Source organism: Plectropomus leopardus, chromosome 9, assembly GCF_008729295.1.
Source record: "Plectropomus leopardus isolate mb chromosome 9, YSFRI_Pleo_2.0, whole genome shotgun sequence".
NCBI classification, from domain to species: Eukaryota; Metazoa; Chordata; class Actinopteri; order Perciformes; family Serranidae; genus Plectropomus; species Plectropomus leopardus.
In genome coordinates, this window is record NC_056471.1 from 14,269,241 (window position 1) to 14,293,961 (window position 24,721).

The following is a 24,721-nucleotide window of genomic DNA, read 5'->3' on the forward strand; positions in this document are numbered from 1 at the left end:
CAGTTCCATATATTGTTTTCCGGTGTCATCAAGTATTAATAATTGGTATTGGTATTGGCCCAGTTAAACTAATATCGGTCATCCCCTATTTTTGACAGGGGCTGGATGCCTTAATATGCTGTTTATTGCTTCAAAATATGTAACGGCGGGCAGCTGGAGCCACTTGCAGCATCTGCGTTAAAAACCCCAGCTGAGACATATATTCTGAATGTGCTGTATTCATGTCCAAAGAATGCTCCTAAAGCCCAAATAATATCAGCATATCCCACATGTCTTAATCAGAAAATGCTCCATGAAAGAAACTCTGTACAATTAAGGTATTAACCAATTCCATCAGTATTACTAGAAACTGATTGTTGTTGCTGCTATTCTTTGCCAGGTTTTCTATGTAAAATAGATCTTTGATCTCAGTGGGCCAGACCTGGTTGAATAAAGGTTCAATATAAATAAATGAATGCTGAAGTGGAGCTCTTCTACGTTTCATCGAAGAGCTGACTCCACAGCCGGTTCGTGATCTGCAGTGATAGTTTTGGTGTCTTGTCTTTATTCTTTTCTATTTTATGTTACAAATAACCTGTAATCACTGCTGTTTGTACTTGTGTTTTTAAATGATGTACTAATTCCACATATTTGTCAGTTGTGTGATAACAAAGAGCAAAGGAGACAAGCAGACACACACACACACACACACACACACACACACACACACACACACACACACACACACACAAGCAGGCAGAAAGAAACAGATCAGCTCTACGTGTGATAAGGAAAAAAAACAGAAACGCTTGTTGACCAGAGCAGAGAGAAAGAGAGAAAGAGAGAGTGAGACTACGTCACCTCTGCAGCTTGTTGCTTGCAACAGAAAGTACCCAGAAACAGAACCGTCAGGCATTATTACTGGTTTAAATGTGAACATTAGCAAACCTTATACAGAATAAGGCCTAATTCGGATTATCCAGTCTGAAAGACACAGTTTACATAATCTCAAAATTTGGAACATTGTCATATTCAGAATAATAATGAAAAATGAATGTGCATATAAACGTCGTCATCTACATAAAAATATAAACTTTAAGAGATAAGCAGCAGAAAAGAGAATGAGAGCACGGAAGTATCAGCAAAGTAAAAACCCAGGACATTATGTGTCAAATGTGTGTGCAAAATGGCTGAATATAAACCTGAAAAGATTACTTTATTAGTTGATCAACAAAAAATAATTGATAACTGTTTTGATAATAGCAATGACAACATGCCATTTTCAAGCAAATATTGCTAACTATTGTCAAGTTTCATCTTCTATTTTGTGATTGTTAACTGAAGTTTTGGACTGTTGGATGGACAAAACGAGCAATTTTAAGACATAATTTTGTGCTCTAGGAATCTGTGAAGATAACTGAGGGAAAAAAAAGAAGGTCGATATGGAGAATGAAATATTCGTTAGCTGTTGCTCTAGGTAAATGTAAATGCAATATGTCTAAATGACTAACATGATAATTAACAAATGCATTATCTTTATGTTATTAAGTGTTTATATTAACATCAGGATAATTAACTGTTCGTCCCTTCTGAACAAACCTGAGGTCATCATTTCAGGCACAAGAACTGTGAGCCATAATGAGAATTTCATGACAATATAGAAAGAGACAATAATGGATAATATTAAACTGTTGGCTAGCCCTCATTGGTTCTAATCAATACCTCAATTCTCAGGACGGCTATGTGACTGTACTGGTCCATTTCAGCAGAAAAGTTACATTTGCAATAAGTTTTCTACTTATAAAGTTAATCTTTGAACTGATAGAACAGGCGCCACGGCTGCACTGCCATCATTTTTCAGTGGGCTTACTTTGGCGTGACACTGCTCTATAATAATAGCTGGGGAGAATGTGGATAACCTTTAAGTAAACCTATAGTGGAGATTGGCAGTGACTTTCCACCCTTTCAGTCCTTTCAGCCATAAATTCCTCTCCTGTCGCTCAGAAAGGTAAACTTGACTTTTCACTTGTACTTGTTATGATAAGCAGTTTGAGTTGGAAAGTGGTGAGAGTCAGAGAAAGAGAGGCACAGAGTGCGTTAGAGAGCTTTTCTTTGATTAAAAGGCAAATTCTGACAGTGGCAATCATGCCAGTGAAACACTATTATCACAGACGAGTAAATATTTGTTCCCGTCAATGTGCCAGGCTTAAGTGAATAGAACAAAAAGACTAGAAAGGAGAGGATAAAAGGGAAGTATTGATGAAGGGAAAGCGGGTGGAGATGAGGAGGAGCTGAAAGTGTATGGTAGCAGGTGTGTATGTGTGTGCATTCCTATATGTGGCTCTATGGGATTTTGGATCTCACCTTAACAGTCTCATAGTTAAGGAGGGAGTCAATAGCTGCGTTGCCGGCTTCGTTGTCTGCTTTGTTCATTTCTATCCGGAAACGAGTCCTGTGTGCGGAGACACATGCACAATGACGTGAGCACTTTCTTCAGTACATATTTCAGCCCACGAGTGAAACATTGCTGCTGTCAGCACAGACAGCCCCAGAACTATTTACTGAATCCTTTTCAAGTATTAACAAACATTAGCAATAAAACCACCAGTTGAAGACTCACACACACAGGACCAATACAAACATCCTCATTGTTACCTCCACTGAGTGACGAGAATGGTGAAGAGGGTGTACGCTGATAAGGTGCCCAAGGACACTGCTGCAAACTGTCCACCACACCTGTAATACTGCAGAGGGAAAAAGGCACACACAAAACGAAGCATGGTGTGATAAAAAGTCAAGCGACGACATTGGACCCGCGGACTCCAACATTGGCTTCACAATGCTTTTTGAGAACGTACTGTTTTTGACCATTCCACTATGAAATTGAGTGATACAAATGGAGGGGAAACTACAAGAACTAATCATGCTAATGCTTTAGCTATTTGGGCAATGGAGTCTGCCGTCATTACAGGCAAGCTGACATTATGGTCCAGAGTGGAATAATAGCACAAAGCTATAGACGAGCCGCTCTTTCAGTGGTGGCCAAGGAGGGGGGCATCTGTTCAGGGCATACGCCACAGGAGGACATTAAGCTGCAACAAAGCTTTGGGATTCATCATTGACACTAATGGGCTATGTGTTGCCACCAAAAGTTCATGGGGATTCATATTCCATTTAGAATGTAAATGAGACAATATCTCCGAAATTAATTTCCGGACAATCTGCTTTGAAGAGTATCAAGGTGATGGAAAGTCTTGAGCTAACATTAAGGGCTGAATCAGTGATGGCAACAAGAATAAAAAGACAGAAAATATAAGTCGTGTTCCTGGTAGCATCATACAATAACACTGAAGTGAAGTATCTGTGAGTTTGAATGTCACCATGAGACTCACCAAAATGGCACTGACGAGGGCCATCTCGAAGACCGTAGGTCCTAGATTAAAGACGAGCGCACTGAGGACAAATGAGATGCCCCGCGTGCCGCGGTCGATGGCCTTGGACAGCGCTCCTGTCTGCCGGCTGAGATGGAAACCGAGGTCCAGATTGTGCAGGTGGAGGAAGACGTTCTTGGCGATGCGTCGGATGGAGCTCTGAGCCACTTTCCCGAACACGGTGTTCCTCAGCTCGTTGAAGAGGGCTGCACAAGCCCGTGACGTGCCATCTGGGATAGCAGAGGAGACGGAGAGTTTAGCACACCTGCTGTGAAAAGCAGGGAGGTTTCACACGGCAGGGCTGGGCGCTATCAAGTGAAAACATAACCTCATTCTAAACACTGAGGACTGTTTTGCAGCTCAAAACAAGAATGTGACCCCTAACCTTCCTGTCTTGTAAAGATGTAATACAGTATTGAAGCAGTTGAGAGGAGAGAAAGGAGAAGCATGTCAACTGCTCTAAAGTGAATGCCTGTACGAGGTGGCGGGGCAGGTTTTTTCCACATCATCTCTGGTCTGCAAAGCACTGCAGAGCTACAGCAGCAACCTCCCCAAGCCTCTGTAATTACAGAGCAGGATGCTGTCTGAAGCCTCGCTACCATGGCAGGCCAGCACACTGCAGACCGAGAGGAGGGGGGGTATGTGAGTGTACACAAGTGCTTTCAGTGTGTGTGTGTGTGTGTGTGTGTGTGTGACGGGGAGCGGGCTACATGTGTGAGCAGAATACTAGAAGAGGTTTTAATAAGAGTGTCACAGAAAGATGTGACTATGAGTTGGGTCGATGAACAGGCTTAATTTCACCACTGTCTCAGTCTAGACTTTTGTCTAGGTGATCGGTATGATGAGGGTTGATGCAAGTAACACGGTCTTTCTTTACAGGGGCAGTTCACCCCAAAATCAAAAATACACATTTTTCCTCTTACCTGTAGTGCTGTTTATCAATATAAATTGTTTTGGAGTATTGGAGATATGGGCAATAGAGATATCTGCCTTCTCTCCAATATAAAGGAACTGAATTTTTTTTTTTTTAAAAATTTGAAAAGCTCAAGAGCAATGTCTCTTTCCAGAAATCACAACTCAGTTACTCAAGATAATCCACCAACATTCTTGTGAGCTGTTTCATGTAGAAAAATTTTCTTGCTACCAAACAACACCTGCCAACTGTATCTGAGTTTTTCAAATGTATTTTTAATGGCCTTTGAGCACCACAGGCTGAGTGCCATCTAGTTCCATTATATTAAGGAGGAGGTAAACGTCTTTGCAGGCAGGAATTGATTAGTCGACTATCCACACACAACACACTTGCTCTGCTATTCTCAAAATAACCTGCACTACTCTTCTGTTTTACATTTTGCCATATTAAGTAACAGAATTTAAGGTATTTAGTGAAAAAAAAGACTCCAGCTACTCCTACGAGAAAGCAGTTGCATTGATACTGCACTCAAACAGTGTCTCCAGCTCAGAAAAGCCTGCTCAGGATTTAGTCCAATCAGAACAGCCCTCATTTGTAAACAGACTTTTAAGATCCAGTCGAAGACTATTTCACCTTCCAGGTAGGTCCCGCCTACATTAATTAACCCTTACTGGCTGTTTTCATGATGTTGTTGACAAAAACCAAGAATTATTATTGGGCTATATATATATATATATATATATATAAAAAACCCAGAATTATTATTGGGCAATATATATATATATACTGAGATTAATAGTCAATATTCAAATAGTCAACTAGTTTTTGAGAGTAGTTGTTAACTACTAAAATGCAGCAGTCATGAATGCCTTAACAGCTGATATAACCAGCACAACTTACAGCACAACAATCTAGACTAAATAGCACCTCAGTTGAGAGTAAAAATATGTATTTCTGATTTTGGGGTGAACTGTCCCTTTAAGATATTTCAAGGCCTTTTTGACATTAGGCATTTTAATGTGTCACAGCAGAAACAACACAGCTTTAAATGATAACATTTATATAATAATTCCATTTAGCTGCTTTGATTTCAGGATCATTGCATGCTTGCTCACTGTCACTCTCACTGGGGCACTTGAACAGAACAGAGCCATCATTAGTGTTATTAATTATACTCGTGCTTTTCCCACTATGACAAGTCGAAATGTCTGCTGTGAAAGAGGCCCATTGTTGCTTTTTTTTTAAGGAAGCTACCTGGTGTGCAGCAAAACCCCAGGAGTTCTATCAGTTTTACTCCAATAAAATCACCAATCTAATTTCAAGGCTGTCAATTATTTGATCCCTTGCACTTCTCATAAACTGTTATACAAGCAGATGACGGGCATGACTGTCTCAAATTAATAGTCTGTGTTTAAATGACACATGGCCTTCCTGTGGCGATTTCACCAACTTGTGTGAATACAGGACTTGTCTGCTGATACCAAAGTCGGGGTAATAATCGCTCCGTCTGCAGGTCTTCATGGGGTTGTAATGTGGCGTTAAATAGGAATGCTCATCTAATGAACGTGTCCACGTCTGACAAGGTAGGATGAGCACTGTGCAACATTTTCAGCCAAATTACACCTGTCTCCACACGTTCCAAGTACCGGGCCTCGAGTGCCACAAAAAAGGAACAAAAAAAATACCTTTCTTGAAGAGCATCTCCTTCATTCTTGGTCGTCATCTTAATTTGTCCTGTCTGGAGTCCTGTTCATGTGCTCCAATTATTCGACAGGCAGCATTAGTGTGCAAGACCTAAGTGGGCTCATTAAAATAAGTGGCTACAGGGCTAAGCGTACATTTCATCCAAGCTGATCTCACTCAAGGCCAGAGTGACTTGCAGTGGGTGTCAGGTTCACTATTTTTATTTAATTTTTTTTTATTTTTGCTCTTCATCAGCAGCTCAGAGACAAAATACTCTCATTCTCAACTTCACATTCACACTACACGTCACCCCTTACCCTTCTTGTATTCACAGGAGCCATTTGGACAAAGAGAGAAAAAAGGGAGGTGCTCTCGAGGGATGGATTGAAAGAAACATCCTTGCCCTTTTTATAACACTAAAAAAATACCCAACCACTTTCAAAAAGGACATTAGCAATTTCTTCCCCACTGCTTTAGAAATGTATCCCGTTCTGTTTGCCTTGGGAGCACACAGGTATCGTACCACAAAGTAGTCAGCGCTCACCAGAGGGCTGCGCCGACTGACAGTAGTGAACTCAGATGCCGATCGGAGCACAAAATGTAAATAACGTGACGGGGAAAGAGGGGGGTTGCGGAGCGGCATTGATATGAATGTGTTGGGAAAGGTCAGCCTGTAGATAATAGGCAGTCCCACGGTCCCCTCTGATGAGCGCGGCACCTGCCAGTGCAATACAAGTCTGGGACTCACAGCCAATAAGCACCGCCGTTGCCATGGTAGCCACAGTGCTTGGCGCGTCATTCAGGTTCAGCATGTGTCCCGACATCTGGTTAAGCTCGTCCACTGCATACTTAAACATGAAGGGCACCATCACATTGGTGATCTGGGAAAGGCAGAGAGGGAGGGAGGTAACATTCAGAGAAGAGAGAGAAAAAAAAGAGACAGGATATTTTCAAATAGCCTATTAGACAGACATATGCTCAATATAGTCCTGTGACATTTTTCTAGCCCTCTGCAGGGCCTTTCTGTTTACATATGAGCTTAAAAAGATGGATTTCCACTGTTGTCAGGCAGTAAATCTAACATGACCCATTCAGGTGCAATTAAGGATATGACTGTATATATATATGGTATGCTGTGTGAGCGCGTATTCTTCTCGGCTGGTTGTTCTGGTTCTGGTGCTTCCTGCTAATGGAATTGAAATGGTTATTAGGGCTAATTAAAAGCACAGGGACAGCTGTGTGACTCAGGCAAGGCGGTCCGCTGCGCATTAGGACAGCCAGAGAACACAGCAGCACACAGCAGCGAATTTTTATTTGAAACCCATTTCATTTGAACCTCTCGACCTCTAACACAGGGGAGGGCTTTTTATTTTATTTTTTTTTACTTTTCTTTTCGTGGCTTTACTCCTTCTCAAATTCTGCATGATATAATTTTGATGAAATGAGCGTAATAGTAATTATCTAAAAAACAGAGTACAAAAAAAAAACAACCCATGTCGACCTTGCTAATGTAAAAGGACACCTTATAATGCACCACTTACGCCGCAAAAGCTACATCCCAAAGGATTCTTGCTTTATACACTGGGGCATTATACTCACACAGCAGTAGTCCTCTGAGCCCCTCGAGTAAAAGCAATGTCTTTGCTACCAAGACAACAGAACATGACACAAAAATAGCCTGGGCATATTATCACAGGGTCGAACATGTTCTCAATTTTTACCACTAATACATGATACGGTTGGATGTGTGTTTTTAAAAATCCATTAACAGCGAACTGGAGATCAAATCAACACCATGTCAATCTGTACCTGCCGACATGTCATCTCATAATAGAGACATTGTGTCAAATGGTGGGGAAAAGGCCGCAGACTATAAAGAGTTAGCCTTAGCTTATAGTATGATGCACACAAATCGGCACACAAGCAGTGAGGGCTTCATTTGAGGCCAACGAAAACAAGTGCTTCTATATAATCAGTTATTTGAAATGAAAATGTCACTGATATTGTGGAGTGCAGAGGTGTGATGCATTGTAACCACATAATTATTCAGTTGATTGAAAAATTGTCTCCACACTGCTGGTGGTTTTCGGTTCAAAGAGACAAACTGCAGAAATAGAGGCTAACTCCAGCCAAGCAGGAAAACAGGAGGAGGAGATTGGATCACGTGTGTGTTCTCTTCTCCTTAGCGCACACACTTAGACATGCTGAGCGGCAGCAGTACATGCTTATTTAGGAGCTGTGAATCTGTGATTGTTTTCCAGGGTGTAAATTAGAGACCATCAACAAAAAGAATGTGTTTTGGCATCGGCCTGTACTAAAAATTTACTACACAGTACTGTGACAGAGTCTTATACTCAGACAACAACATCTTTGTATGTAATTTTCAAAATGATCAAGCTCCTGAAGAACAGCAAGCTGATGTAAGCAGTTTGTAAAGCCACAAATAAAAATACTAAAAACTAGGCGTGATGTTTGCCTAAGCTTTAAGTGCACAATTTGTTGTGAAACAAGTTTTAACTACACCACTGTGACACCCCAGCCAACATGAGTTGAGGCCTTTGCACATCAAGTTTGTATTTTTTGTATCAGTGTTTTTCATCCATTATTCAATAAAAATGGTTAAACAGAGAAACCTTGCATCGAACGTTTTATTGTTCTTCTCAATGCGAAAATATGTAATATATGACAAAACTGATTCACTGAGCAGTGAGGATGATTTTTTTGGTTCTCTCACTTCTTGAAAGTAGAAAAAAAAAATTGGGTCCATCAAATTTTAAGTGGGCATCCACAGTGAGGACAGTTATACCTGCTGATAAAGGGGCTGCTTAATTATCCTGACTGTTTCCAGATCTACTTCAGGATATTGTGGTCCAATTCAGCACAGTGCCAGCAATACTTGAATCACACATTAAAAAGACGACCACCACTTCTCTCAATTTAATTGATCCGGCTGGCAGTATGTCAAAGGTAGGGAGACACATACAAACACACACACACAAAATTGCATTTGCTCATTTTGGCTCTGAATGGTCAAACAATTATAATGACCTATGAAAGTTTGGGAGTCTGTGTGTAAACATGATTGACCCATGAAGTAGGGATGCACGATAATTATCGGCCCGATAATGGGACTTATGATGTCATACCGATAATTCTGATAATGAAATTTTTAGACGATAAATAGAGCCGATGATAATAAGCAGAAATTGCTTTGAAAATTGCCCGTACCGCCCATGGTTTCTCTCCGCCAGCGCTGCACACTGCATATGGTGCGTGTGACGTCATACTGCTGCGCCTGTCACAGTCAGCAGTTCGGGCTTTAGGATAGGCTTTATGTTTAACGAAAGCTGTGTCTTTTTTTAGCTCAACAGTCTACTATCTATCAGTGTTTTATCCGCAGACTAGGCAGCCATAGGCCTTTGGTTGTATAACAACTTTTATATTTTTACTGAGTGATACAATTTACAGTTACTCTGATTTGACAGACTGTCAGAGCATTTCATTTGAAAAAAAAAAGTTCATTTGAAAAGTCAGAACTGTTGTTGTTTTTGCTGTGTTAACTGTAGTGATGTCAGTTATATTGGTAAGGTCAGAGTTATAATGTGAAGTTCATCTGTACTCACCACATCTGCCTCACCATATGCCTTTTATACCCTCAGGTAATGAAAAACAAACAACAAGAAATTATCAGTCATCGGTATCTTATCGTCCACGAGAAGCTGGAAATTATCAGTTATCCTTATCGGTTGAAATAATCATTATCGTGCATCACTACCATTAAGTATTTATTCTTTCCACATGCAAGAATTTTAAATGAAAATCACAGAATTGGTGTGCATGGGTCTTAAGTGTTTGGTAAATTTGTTACACTCTGTCAGACTCTTTGGCTGAACACTAATACTCTTTCTTGATTCATGACATTTGTTTCACTGGAAGTATGAACTTAGAGAAGATTGATTGCAAAGTGTCCTAAACCCTGATCTGCTCATAGTCATCCTGGGAGCAACAAACTTTGCCTGTAATTATAAAAAAGATGGTTATTTTGTCCTGAAAAGTTATTGCAAAAATGTTTATCTTGCAACTATTTTAAACGGACTGCGTACCCACATCCGATTTGTGGTTGAGAGAAATAGCAAACCCATTACATCTGGAGGGACTGACCTTTTAAAATAAAGATAGAAGGGGTGCTTGATAAGATCAGGGAGCCTGTAGTAAAAGTTTTTCAGGATATGGACTGATGTGTTGTGTCCAATGTACAGCACCTATGCTGTGTATATTCCTTTTTATTTTACTTTACATTTTCATGAGTTTTTTTTAGAGCAAAATCTTCTTTGCATTTTATTTGACAATGTGACCGTAGTTATTGTTACTACCCAGGATGTGCTATGTCTGTTTGCATTTTCTTTACTTTGTGTTGTGCAAATTGCTGCTATACTCTCGAAAAGTTATGCAAGTAAAAACAAAAAAGAAAAAGAGATTTAATGGGTGACAGTAACTGAAGTTTAATTGATGTAAGCAGCAATCTTGAATTGTCACTTCTCTCTTTCACTGCATTTCACATTTTCACTAAGGTGTAGCTGCTTCAGCTACTTAAGGGTCCAGCTCTGGATCTCAGCACCACTTCAGTGATTTACTATTGCCATCAGGATTGTGGTTATTGTTTATTTACCACCCTGATAACAGTCAGGTCTGATCATCAATAGATAGTCTGATCATTAAACATCACTATACCTTTAAATGAGCAGCAGTATGCGAGAAGGACTCTAAAACTGTGGGAATGGGTGATTATGAAAGGCTGTCTGGGTAGCATGTTCTCGAAGTTCCCACAAAGCTGGTGAGTCCATCTGTGTTTTTTTTCTTTTTTATCCCTGCAACACCGTCAAATGCATCAACAGCAGTGCCATAGCGCAAGTTAGGGGTGATGTTGTGATCACCTATATCAGGCCTATTCAGCTTGACCAGAGCATCAGCTAATGTTATTAAGATTTCCTCAGCAGAAAGCAGAAGTGACTCAGTGTCACCAAGGATATAATAAAAACAGAGACTGGAGCCTCTTCCTAAATGCTAAATGGCTAGACTTAAAAAAAAAAAAAGAAATCTTCACTTGTTGGGTATGCATAAATATTGCTTAGCACTATTTAAACAGACCAACGCAGCTCTGTGTGACAGGAAAATAATACAAGTAAAATAGGAATGAACCTCTTTTTAATGCCCATGACACTGTTTGTAATCTTACCTTGGCTCCGGCGAGCAGGCCCAGAGAGATGGCAACACGGGCCCGCAGGTCTGGTCTGTTCTTTGGCCATACATAAGACAGCATTGCAGACAGGATCTGGGTTGAGTCCACCTCCTTCAACTGTGGAAGGAAAACAAAAGCAAAGATTCCTTTTAGATCACAATACTGTTATGACTAACATATACTTCTGCAGAAAAGCCTGTGCGGAGCTTTCACAGAGCAGCAGAGATGGTTTGCGGGGCTCGCACCTACTAAAAAACGTGATTACATGCCAGGCACCGTGGTGGCCACATTAGTTCGACTGGACATTGGGACCAGGAGGTGAGATTTCCAGACAGTTCTGGTCCCAACGCACATGTGAAAATTACATGCTTTCCACAGTCCGCCAGAGCACTATGCCTAGCATGTGAGAGGTGCCTGCATGTCTATACTGTAAGATACAGATCAAATGAGTACATTAGTGATTACTTTACTACTACACTACAATATTAACTTCCTAACCTATGTTATGATGCCAATATGGCAACTAACTTGCATTTTGATTCATGTGACAATCATAATAACCTCAAGATGGCTCTCTGGGCAGACACTTGGAACGTCAAATGTCAGTGGGAGTCTCTCGGGAGATCTGGGAGCAGCAACGACAGCAGAATCTCCAGGTGGACCTGGAGGTCCAGTCTGACACTACAAGTCCCAGGAGACATCTGGGCTGTCATCCCAGCTGAGTTTGAGGGCCCACTGGTGCCAACATGGCTGTTTACACACACTCCACCACACACCTGCCACGGGGACTCTCAGCAGGCCAAAGAATATGCAGTAATTCCCCTAATCCACTCAATATGGTGGCACCATGTTACAGTGCTGCTGTATGGGAGAGCCTCCAAGCAAATTACAGAGAAATTGTGCCCAACACCTGCCTTTAATCAAATACAATGAAGCAGTATGTGACACCACAAAGAGAGGATTAACATTAACAGCTGAATGCTCTACTGAAGTCCCTGTACTATAAGTGGAGGAGACCTGTTTATGTATAATAAAAGCTTGTTATCCTAAAGTCATCACATTTTTTTAAGCTATACATACAAATAGTTTAAGTCTGACTCAGCTTTCAGGGTTTAACTCTTTCATAGTTAATACTGTAGAGAACATTTTAACATTTTATATAGTTAATAATCAAATAATAACATTAATAATAAAAATGTTGAAGGGGGTATTGAAATATATCAGATACAGATATACTGATATATAAATATATCAGTATATTGATGTCAATTTAATAATACACACATGATAATATTGTTTACGTAATCCAGAACCTTTTAAATATTTTTCGTTTCTTAAAGTTCTCACTTTGTCTCCCTCCCCAAAAACCATCTGGATGCCTTTTCACTATCCATTAAGTGTAACTGCTCTTTTTGTATACTTTTGTACAGCTATGGTCACAGGCTTTCTCTCCACCTCCCTACACTCCTGTTTTGAGTATAAATAAAGAAACAAGACGCACAGTAAAAAAGGTGAACTCACGATAATTGTGAGTGAAATATACACTTATATAATCAGTGGCCCTTTCGCCATGTCATTTTTGTTTCGATATAAATCCTGTGAAGACAAAAAGATTGCCACTGTAGTGCTTAAATGATAAGTCAACTGATCAATTATTCCAGGGTTTTTTGTAAACACTGGCGGCCCATAACCCATTTTTTTAGATTTGAAACCTTAACCCAGCAATCACACCGTTACCGGTCATTTGAGTAAGAAATACTTTTGTACCAAATTTGAAAATGTGCCGTCAACACCAAGAACGATAACAACAAAAACAATGTGAACGTGATGAACAATAAAGTTCTCTAAGCCATGGTGCCAAGCACGCGCACCAGATGTGCCAGCAGCTAAGGGAAATGAATATTGATCACCTGATAGCTATAATCATCTGCTCGTGTCTATCAATAATAACAAAACACTAATTCCAAAGGTGAGCCCGATTACTTCCAAGATGTCACTCTTCCTGATAGCGTCTTTATAAAGACTGTTTTATCACTCAGGGTGTGTGTGTTTTTTTACCTCAATGTTGAATTTCTCTGCACTATCATCATTTTCAACATGACGCCGTCGAAATTGGATGGATTTTGATTGGTTTTTAGTGTTTCTAGTGTTTATTAAATCGCCCTGAAAGTGATCCCAATGTTATTGTTCTCTTCTGTTGCTGTTAGTATATTTGCTGGTGGTGGACTCCACCATCCACTTGAGTTAGAATAGTTTTTTAAACATATTTATATTTATTGTAATGGTTATCGTTTGTGATCGGGTGACCTTTAAAGGGAGAAATAATGATGTATTTTAAACCTATTTAATTTTTTATTAAAATAACTAAATACATGTAACAGTATATAAGCCTTGGAAATCTTATGTAAACCTACACTTGCTAAAAGACACAGAACTCATAGCCTTACATATCAGCAAAGACAGCACTTTTAGCTTTGGAAAGACAGGAAAGATATTTTTCACTATTTTTTTTTTTTTTAATTCATAGACCAAAACAACAAAAAATGTATTAGTGGAATCAATACAGAAAATAATTAGCTGTAGCCCAAGGCCACTGCATTATTTTCAATTCACTTGTGCTCTGTTTAGTGTGGAAGCACAAAATTGGTCCTTATAAAACAGCACAAAAAGTTTTTAATGATTTAAGATTAAAAGAAGGTACTGTACTCACCACATTTTGTGGATCTGCATTAAGTCTTCCTCCTGCATTTCCATGCCAACATGTTCTTTTGTCTGTAATCTGCAAATGCTGTGGAAATACCACGTGTTGTTATTTTACGTATATTTTGATAACAGACACAATTCACAATTGTCTCTTAAAACATGCTTACTTTCGCTGCCTCCAAAATCCGCCGACTGTTTTCGCCCCTGCTTGTACCCCATGTTGCTGTTCGTATATGTGGAGGGGAACTCAGCTGAAACATATGAGAAACAAAAAAGTGATGTTTCTAATTTCTACAGATTTATGTCTTTTTTATGTTTTAATACTGAACACTGAAACACAAACCACAAAAAAGGTCAAATAAACTGCAAAATCCATTTCATTCCACATGTAGTTAACAGTCACTAAACATGTTCTCTCTTGTACATTTTCACAAAAATGCTCACAGTTAAAAGTCACTAAAGTCAGGGTTTAAAGGTTACAGAAGGGTTTGGAACATACTGAAAAAAATGCAAGAGCAGAGGAGAAGTTGTTAAAGCGGCAAAACTGGTTAGAGAAGCTTCCATACATTTTTTACAGCTGTTTTTCACTACCAACAGTCACTAATACTAGTCGTATTTAAACAACATAAAATTAAATAAAGCAAACCAAGTTCAGAACCTTTCTGAGTTTGTGAAATGATGTTCTGAAAAAATGTTTATTTACATAACCCTCTGTGAGCCTGTGAAACCTAATTTGAACACAGTCACTGTTTAAGAGGGATGTAAACTACAACACGCCCACAGACGCTGAGTGCTAGATAATACAAGATAAAGTGGGTGGTTAAAGATAGGCACACTCAGCATTCACTCACCCTGTGTTGGACCCACATTTAGACATAGACATATCTTTATTGGTTTTATGAGTGGGCCAATATTAGATACTTGTATCTCCTTGAGGACACTATATTACTGCAATCCATGCTCTTATCTATGATGACCTAGCACATCATGTAAAACAATACTTTACAAAATAATTTGATAAATAAAGACAGTATTCCTCCATATTTACTTGCTAATATCACTGTCATACTTCATATATAAGTTGTACATGTGTGATTTATAAGATGCACTTATGTCACAAAAAGTCAACCTGGACCAAAATAATAGCTTTTAATTGAAATGATGATTATTTTCCAGATAAAATTCACCCAATTTCAAGTTTATTAGAATCAGAATCAGCTTTTTATCGAGTAGGTTTTCACATTCAAAGAATCTGATTAGGTGTATTGCGCATTACATAACCACAATACGAGAAAATCAAACTAAATTTAAAAGCAAGAATTCCAAAAATTACAATAAAAAATGTACTTTAAATGGGTATAATATATATTAAATAAAAATGAAAGATCTGTGCAGTTTTACAGGTGACAAGTGTGCAGAAATTAGGATTGCAGTGATATAGCCGTTTCCGCGGTATTGAAAAAAAAAAATAACTGGAGGGAGTATCTTGCAATTATTTATTTCAAAGGGGAGACTTTTTATACATACTTTTATGATACAAATGGCTTCAATTATAGTAATATAACATTTGTTTCACTAAAATCATGTTTCACTTTCATGTCATTGTTACTGATAATAATAATAATTCTGTAATACCATGATCCAGCAATATTTTCAGTTATAATACAGTGACTCTCACTGTATTATAACATGTCATACCCTTGCAACCCCAGAAAAATATACTAAGTATTAAAATAATGTGCAATGTACAAAGGTATAAAGTGAGCTAGCAAGGTACACGTCGTTAAAATTCATGCAGTGACCTCACTGATATAATGGAGAACTTAATACCGAAAACACTTTGTGGTATCCTGTGGTAGATTAAGTGCCTGAAAGCCACACTTGTGTAAAAGTACAGATATCTTACCAGAAAAGAGCTTTTATAAAAGTTAAAGTCACCTGTTAAAATAATCCTTAAGTAAAAGCCTTAATGCATCTTATATTTACTGTACTTAAGTATCAAACATTTTTTTATATTAAATGTGCATAAGCATTCAGAGTTAAAGTACAAGTCAATTAACAACAGAGGGTGCAGTTAGAACTTTGATAATTATTAATTTTATGTTTTCACAACACACCATCTTAAAAATGGAGTATACATTACACTTGAAGAAAAACTAGGTCTTTTAACGATTTATAGGGTTTAAAGAACAAAATCCATTTTTTTTACCCTGCAATTTCCTCATTAAACCCTCCATCCCCTCCTTCCTGCCCTATTTTGTAGTAGCTATCTATATGCTTAAGGGAAATGTAGTTGAGTAAAAGTATATCTCTAATTTAGGAAATGCAGACGTAGAGGTGAAAGGTGACAGAAATACAAAAACCCTAGTAAAGTACAGATACTCACAAAAACTACTGATGTACTGTAACGCAGTATCATTAACGTCATAACCTTGATGAAGGCAGGGCATATGAAAGGGCTGTTGCATCAGTTTTAGCAAGGTGTATCTAACAATGCAGCGGCTGACTTGTTGAAAAGTAAAAGTTGTCAAACAATCAATAACAGCCTGCTAACAAGTGGTGACAGTTACATCAAGTTACATCAGTCCCCCCGGGTGGCAAAGACAGTCTTATCTAACATTTACGGACTCTTGTCAGTCGGCAATTTAAGCACGTGACTGAGACCACCGACAGGCTGCAGCATTAGCTAAACACTGAAAGTTTTGAGCAGACAGTGGGACTAGCGCTATAGTCCGTTCACTTGGCATGATGTCAAATCGTAAGGACAAAGTGCAGACCCCTTTGTAACGTTAACCATTCACCGTGGTGATCATCTGAGCTAATGTCAACACGGATAACGCAACTGAAATTAAGTTAGCCGGTTAGCTAGCCGTCGTCCAACGCTAAGTTAGCAGCTGGTTGACTAACATTGTATTTATGTGGCATCAACCGCCCTTTCAAACAAAGTGACCAAATAATTAACTCTAACTTTTAAAAGTTAGTAACACTTTCCATCATCTCTGCCCTTGCGTGCTGACTGTCACCCAAAAATCCCTGTGTCCTCTCCAGCCTGCCGGCTCCTCCGCTCACCTGATATGTACTCTGGCGTTTATGGTCCGTCAAATTTTCACTGCGACTTTTATTCCAAATATGATAAGAGCTCGTTTGCCGGATGAGAAGCGCTAATTTTCTTTTTTGAAAGTGAAAGCCGCATTTCAGCGGTACCAACATCGGCGCCATGTTGCCTAAGGAGGAAGGCGGTAAATCAACACGCCGGATTGACGTCATATCCTGTCTTCGCCACTGCTGTCAGTGTCAAAGCTAGCTTACAAGCCTGACACAACGTTACACTTCTGACGAATTACCAGCAGCTTGTTTGGTTTTAACTGGACTCGACTGAGTATTTAAAGGTTTGTGAATGTGGTCGTAGCGGTTATTGTCTGTGTAGTAGCTGCGTGATTCGGGGATTTCTTTTTTTTCATAACAGCAGCCGAAGCTAAAGGAAGAGCACGTTGTCTTCTTTGTCAGACAGCTTAATCTAGGTCGCTTGGTCAAGAAACGTTATCTGACTTTAGCACAGTTTTAAAAGAAATCTCGCACTCAGGATGCCATGCCACAATCAGCAACTGAACAATGTCAACAGTGGCCAGGAGCACCCAATGAAGCAAGTGCGTTTTGCAAACAGCAGCAGCAGCGGCGGCGGCGGCGGCGGCGGCGGCAGTGTGCCTGCAGTGCTGTCCAACTCTGAACCCACTGATGCCGCCACACTGTCCGACAGCCAACATAACCTGGGACCTCAGCTTAAACTGCTCCCCTTGAATGACCAGATCCGTGAATTACAGACCATAATCAGAGACAAGTGAGTCCTTACTGCTTTCCTATCTTGGCATACAGACCACAACAAATCTGGTGTTGCAGAATAAAGTATGTATGAGACAATACCCAAGGGACTGTTAGTTTTTTTTATCACAGGGGGTCGTGTCAGGGGTGTGTAATTTCTTTTTTTATCTTGACCCTCCCCAGAGCTACAAATGTTTTTTCCTTGAGCCTCCCTGAGTGACTAGGGGAAAACGCATGACCTATTACTATGGTGCAAGATTTTTAATTTTTTTAATTTATTTATTTTGGTGAAATTTTAAGTGAGACACGGAATAAAGTGATTTTGATAAATTATTTTAAGCTTAGATTTGGTTATGTTTACTCACAGAAACGTAAAAATCCAACGATATTTATGCTATTACAGGTTATTGCTATGATAAATTCAGTAATTGAGCTATTTCAAAAAATAATAATATTTTCGCCAGATAACGGCATAAAAAATGACGTATCAGCATTGGTGCTTAACTAATTTTGACAGGCCAACAAGATGATTTATTTAACTAATTAGTTGAAATGGGTACAAAAGGTACAATTTGCCCTGGTTTTGGCTGTTGTCAAATTTGTCTTAAGGAGAGCATCATCCAAGCCTGTTAATGTGGGATGAAATTTACAGTTTTGTTTAAAAGTTGTTACATAAGAATAAATATGGAATGTTTTACATGTAACCCAGGTTAAATCATTTTTATTGCTTTGTCGAGTGAATGTATATAATTTGAAAAGCACTGTACCTTATGTCTGCATCTGTCACCAGGGGGCCATCATGATTAGATATCGTTATTGGCATCAGCAGTTGGCAAAAATAAGTCCGAAAATATTTGCATATCGGATAATAACAAAAATACAGCATTATGCATTCCTATTAAAAACATGCCGTTGGGTTTAGGGGTTTAGAGAGTATTTAAAATGAATAAGAAAATACTAAAATAAAATCCAAAAGTCCCTCCCCAGTGCTTAAAAAATTTGACATGCCTTTCCCTCAATAAATAATGAACAGTGCCTAAGTGGTTTCAAACAAGATGTTAGGTGATTACATAGAGAATTTTATTGCAATTCATTTTTAAGCTGGTTTAAATTGTAGGAAAAGGCTAAATTCAAGCTGTATCATAACTATAATCCTATACAGTTTAGTCACATCTGACTTTATCAGTAATACAGTTTACTGTTATATAATCTGGCCCTAATTTTGAATAACATGTAGGTCTGTTGCGTTGTGTAAAGTAGTATATCTATCTGATGGGTATCAGCGCTGATGTTGACCTAATCAAATTATTGATCATACAGGGGAAGGTGACTCATCCGATTTAACCTCTACAATCCCATTGTCTGGCCATTAGGGCAAGACAATACACAGTCATGCTGTGCAGCCAAACAGCCATCAAACCCATAAAACTTCATGTCAATTTCCATTGGACATCTCAAAGTTTACAATAAGATCTCATGTGTCAGGATGAATGCTGGGGGAAACTTGGTGAAATATTTCCATTTGAAGGAATGATGCAGTTTGAATATTTCACTCAGTGTGAACATTATATAGCTTCAATGTAGATCAGGAACAAGCTCATATAATATAGGCATGCAGCATACGTGATACTGTCAAAACAGTCTGGAGTAAAATGATTTTCCAACCAATTAAAAAGGTTAGTTATGCTTTTTTATCCATTGTCATAATAAATGATAATTTCAACTACACAATTTTAAAAACACTCAAGAAGTATACAATTAGTATAATTAAGACAGTTTTTTTTGCATAGATAGTGTCATTTGACCTTACCTTACAGAGGAAGGACCCCAATCAGCAATCAACTTAAATTTAAGAGATTACTGTAACAGAATAAATGCCCTGTAGCAATACGATAAATTTATGTACCGTAACAGGAAGGATAAAGTGGGTTTGGTGCTTTCATTGTGAACTATCTAATCAAATGTTAATCTTCATATTTTCAGGACAACCAGCAGAGGAGACTTTGTGTTTTGTGCTGATCGACTGGTAAGATCATGACTGAATACTACATACTGTATGTGTTTGTATACAAACTGTAAGCTTTTGCTTTCTCCAATAACAGATCAGACTAGTAGTTGAAGAGGGTTTGAATCAGCTCCCCTACTCAGAGTGCACTGTGACCACACCAACAGGTGAGGACCTCTGTCTCTTGTGCCATTTGAAGAATATGAGCTCCAGCATGGAAGAGCAGGCTGAATAGAGCTGACCAATTATAATAACATCATTGATAAATAAGTCCAGTGCTCCCATCAGGTGCTTTACCTCCTGCATGTATGACCGAGCAGCTACATTTGTGAATGTTCCTACATCATTTTCCCCCTCAGGCTACAAGTATGAAGGTGTCAAGTTTGAAAGAGGCAACTGTGGAGTCAGCATAATGAGAAGTGGTAAGTAAAACCTGCCATAGCCTACCCAGCAAATTAGAGTTTCTGTAAGGGCGTGTATCATGTCTTCCATGCATATTTGATTTATGACGACTGTTCAGTCGTGCTACATTCTGTTCAGCACATATTCATCAGATCAGGCTATTGTGTGCTCAGGATCATTAACTTCTTATCAGCAGTCAGGTCTTTTCTCTCAGTGAAATTGATCAATCATTTGAATACTAAATAATACACTAGAATAATGTTACATGGGGCAAGTCTCTACTTTGCAGAACTATCACTTTCTTTCTCCGTCAGATTTAATGAGGCTCTTATCGCTGTCAAATGCGAAACCTAATATAGATATTGCAAAACCTATATTATCCTTTTTCATGACAGTAATGCAAGGGGCAGAAATGTAAAATGTAGGCCCGTTGGACAAACAGTGAAGCCCAAATACTACATCCTAAAGACAATACAGATCTGAAGTCTCAAGTACGACATTACGATCATCGCCATCTTGGCTCTTTGGAGCCAGAAGTGGCCATATTTTGATGAGAGGGTGGAGCTTTGGAGGTGCTAGGGGTGGATCTGACTCAGTTAGTAGTGAGGACTCGCCCTGCCCTTAAATATGCCTGGCTTTGGGCCCTAAATGCATAAAAATACATCCCCTGTACAGTTGTCATGAATGTTGAAATTACCTTTACAGACCAAAACCAATTTTTTTTTGTTGTTGTTGTTTCTACTCTTAAGTTGAGCACATTAACATGGGTGTTTAAGGAGATTGACTCTCTTTTGGAGTCAGCCTCAAGTGGCCATTAGAGGAAACTGCAGCTTTTGGCACTTAAGCATTGGCTTCATTTCCAGGCTGCTTGATTTTATCACAGTGCTCTACATGTAAACAGATAAGGTACTGCAAAAAAACAGTGTGATATTATAACAAAGACCCTCTGTGGCTGTCCATCCCTTATATATGGTGCATAAAAATAAGGCCTTCAAGTTTATGAATTGATGCAATGCTCCAAAGTATGAATATATTTAAATAGACAACATTGCAATCCCAATTGTTTTCTGTGTCTCCTCACAGGTGAGGCCATGGAGCAGGGTCTCAGGGACTGCTGCCGCTCCATCCGCATCGGCAAGATCCTCATCCAGAGTGATGAGGAGACACAGAAAGCCAAGGTCTACTACGCTAAGTTCCCTCCAGATGTATACAGAAGAAAAGTGCTGCTCATGTACCCAATCCTTAGTAAGTAACAGAGCTGAGCGCAGTTTATCTAACTGATGACTCCGGCAGCATGTCAATGTCAAGAGATGTCCATTTTTGTGCAAATGTAAAACCGGTTTCATGTATTTATTCATTTTGAGAAATCTCCCTTGAGTTGACCTTCAGCGCCAAGTCTGCATTTCCACATCATACCGGCCCATTCACACTGTTCTGATAATTATAGCTCTCATGGGGGAAATTATACACTGCATGGGAGATAGCCACCAAGCTGCTGAATAGCATAATGACGGCCAACAAAAATAGTATCTTAATAGCCCCGGTTTCCCAATGTCACAAAGCAGCATTTGTCTGCACTCCGTTTTTCAAAAAATATGACAGCGACGAAGCCAGGTCGATGGTATGTTTTATTATGTCAAGAGTGATGGAACACATGGTTACACTGATGCATGCTAAAAGGGTCAGTAATGACAGACTGCCAAGTGCCCAGACTTACAAGCAGTTCGATCAGCACACAGCTCAGTACCTTTTTCAAATGCTAACATAATACATAAGTAACGTGCAGTCAACTCAAACAAGGCATGTTACAATTTTGATTATAATTCGAAAATTGATCTAAATGCACTTTTCACTTTTGATCAGCGAAAATCAAAATCAGGATCAGCAAGTTTTTTTGTTTTTTTTATCTCAACCCCGCCTACTTGCGTTGGAAAAATGAAACTTCTTCAGAGATGATACAGCATAGCAAACCAGTACCCTGGTGCTGCACTTTTGCAGACACTAGGCACAATTGCAAACAAATTGAAATTGCAAATATAAAATACGGCTAATGAAAACACAGCAATTTAGAATAAACTCCCATTTATGGCAAAAAAGTTCGCATGAGATCATATTTCAGGTGATTCGAGAAAGCCATATTTTCTAAAATTGCAATGGAAATTGCGCTTGCAGGTAGAAACTGGCTCCCTCGGGCATGATGCAGCAGGCGCTACAAGAGGTGTTATTGCATCGCATAACTTTTCAAAAGTTGAGCAGATCATCTGGAAGTTTGGAATCAACAGTTCCTCTATGAAATCATGGAGTATCTCCTCCCAGAAATTCTTCATACATGGCCGTTGCAGTGGCTGCAATAGAAATAAACCTGCTAATGTTTTGAACATTCTTCGCTGTGCTTCCTGGAACGTTAACACAAGAGAAGAATTTTCATAACATCACTTAATGGAAACGCAGTCATCTCGCAATTGTGTTTTATCAACATTTCAAAATGATTGCTTAATTTTTGCATTAATGTGTAATGGAAACCCGCCTCTTGTAGCCATTGCCGGAGTCAGGGATGACAGAAAAACAACAGAACTGGAAATTTCTCCTCTAACATTGAAGTTAACAGTGTGGCAACATTTAGTCTTCCCCACGAGTTAGACAACCAACGAGTCGTTGACAGAAACTACGCTACACTACACAAGTGGAAGTGAAGCAAGGCTCTGGTAGCTTGTTACAACTTCAATGGTGACAGCCAAAATACCAAACCTGAGGCTGAAAAACAGATTGCATGAGCCAATCTGTGACATCACGGTAGCTTCTTCTATTATTCTTACAGTCTATGCGTGAAACCAACGATCTGGTGATCGAAATGCAATAGTCTAAAATTAGCATAGCAAAAGTGAAACTCAAATTGAATCGTGGATTTCGCGAATCATGACTTAATTATTACCGTTATTTGTTTTAAAATAGTGGTGCTTTATTAATTTGATACGTTCTAAAACTGAGTGAGCACGTTTCAAATTAACACACTGTTTCTGTAATTAAAGTGCCTTTGTTAACACTTTGCAATGTGAGACAAATTTCAAAATCATCTCAAAATGCTCTGTCTGCAGGTACCGGGAACACTGTGATTGAGGCGGTGAGGGTGCTGATAGAGCACGGAGTCCAGCCCAGACATATTATCCTCCTCAGCCTCTTCTCCACGCCTCACGGTATACCACCACAGCCAGTTCACAGCAACTGCAGCTCATCACCAATTTACTTTTGTTTACCCACCAGATCACACACTTGATCTCCAATCTCCTCTCCACTACAGTGCCTGCTGTATCTGTGTCTTCATACAATATACTGACCACAATGCCGCTCAGTGCCACTGCTGATCTGGCTCAGCAGTTCAACCAATTATGGTTTTAAATGAGTGAATAAAGCAGATTATTTTTTAAATTGTTCTAGAAAAAAATGACGTTTTAAACGAAAAATTTAAAATTATAGGGTAATTTGGGGTCCTGCAATAGTTTTCTCTCCATCTACCACTCACCAGACTGCCATGACATTTAAAGTGGATATTCATGGTTTACCAAAGAAGGATTTCTAATGTTTTTTTAAACCCCTTGACCTTTCTCTTAGTGCCATCATTGAACTGAAATTTCCGCTTTAACACAAGAAATATTTAAATCTGAAGGGCATGTTAACACATTTTCACTATTCCAACAAGTGGCATCATGCTGAGAGGATGTTGGGGTGGTAAAATGCCAGTAAGTAGCACACTGTCCATGACAACGGCATTTATAGTTCAATAAATACAAATACATGTTTATATACGTTAGTTTCTCGTGTTGCTTTTATATCACTTTCAACCACTATTTTTATTTCAAACAGCAGCCATGTTGCTGGATTTCTTATTATATATTTAAACCCTTCATCTAAGTGTTTTTCCTTTTCTCCTAGGAGCCAAATCTATAATCCAGGAATTCCCAGATATCACCATTTTAACTACAGAGGTTCACCCAGTGGCCCCGACACATTTTGGACAGAGGTACTTTGGCACTGACTAAACAGAGGACAACCCGAGGAACATGATCTGCAGATTGTTTTCAGTATATTTTGTCCTGTTTATTTAAATGTATCTCATGTTCTCCTTGTTGTGCCAAATACTGCTACTTTCTCTCCAAAGTTCCTAAACTGATACAAAACAATCAATCTGACTGTATTTATTATCTTTTTTTGGCTTGTTTTTGCTGTGTGCTCATGCTTAAGAAAGACGGCAAAACTGAACCTTGTGAAGAGTTCAACTTGGATCATTTTATTTTGCATGTTACAACTGATGGTAAATAAAGAATTTATATTTGTTAAAAGACAGCAAATGAAACGGCATCAGTACTTTTGGTGGTTTAGAGGTGTTTAACAAGGGAAGTGCCACAAATCACGTACTCCAAAGACAATTCGAAAAGGACCATACTGTATGCACTCGAGCAACATTGAACTCCTGTCTGCAAACTGGGTATCATTTGTCATCTTCATTTTATAAATATCCTACTATTTGATAAAAGCACATTGCTTCAATA

The 24,721-nt window shown here is 39.1% G+C and overlaps 2 protein-coding genes across 2 annotated transcripts in view; one reads left to right on the forward strand and one right to left on the reverse strand.

The window, feature by feature from the left end:
• The window catches only part of abcb7 (ATP-binding cassette, sub-family B (MDR/TAP), member 7), a 31,287-nt gene extending 14,072 nt beyond the window's left edge, over positions 1 to 17,215 (reverse strand). Inside the window, exons 1-8 of the mRNA XM_042493685.1 lie at positions 17,018 to 17,215; positions 14,116 to 14,199; positions 13,956 to 14,033; positions 11,243 to 11,362; positions 6,755 to 6,887; positions 3,372 to 3,640; positions 2,635 to 2,723; positions 2,344 to 2,431 (exon numbers count right to left, since the gene is read on the reverse strand). Of these exons, the coding sequence (XP_042349619.1) occupies positions 2,344 to 2,431; positions 2,635 to 2,723; positions 3,372 to 3,640; positions 6,755 to 6,887; positions 11,243 to 11,362; positions 13,956 to 14,033; positions 14,116 to 14,199; positions 17,018 to 17,215 (1,059 nt within the window). The remainder of the gene's footprint in view (positions 1 to 2,343; positions 2,432 to 2,634; positions 2,724 to 3,371; positions 3,641 to 6,754; positions 6,888 to 11,242; positions 11,363 to 13,955; positions 14,034 to 14,115; positions 14,200 to 17,017) is intronic.
• Positions 17,216 to 17,247: 32 nt separating this feature from the next.
• Positions 17,248 to 24,515, forward strand: uprt (uracil phosphoribosyltransferase (FUR1) homolog (S. cerevisiae)). Its single transcript, XM_042493686.1, has 8 exons — positions 17,248 to 17,337; positions 17,532 to 17,786; positions 19,751 to 19,793; positions 19,870 to 19,939; positions 20,132 to 20,194; positions 21,258 to 21,419; positions 23,270 to 23,368; positions 24,105 to 24,515. Exons 2-8 carry the CDS (start codon positions 17,533 to 17,535, stop codon positions 24,209 to 24,211), a joined length of 798 nt encoding a protein of 265 aa, XP_042349620.1. The 5' UTR covers positions 17,248 to 17,337; position 17,532; the 3' UTR covers positions 24,212 to 24,515.
• Positions 24,516 to 24,721: the final 206 nt, after the last annotated feature.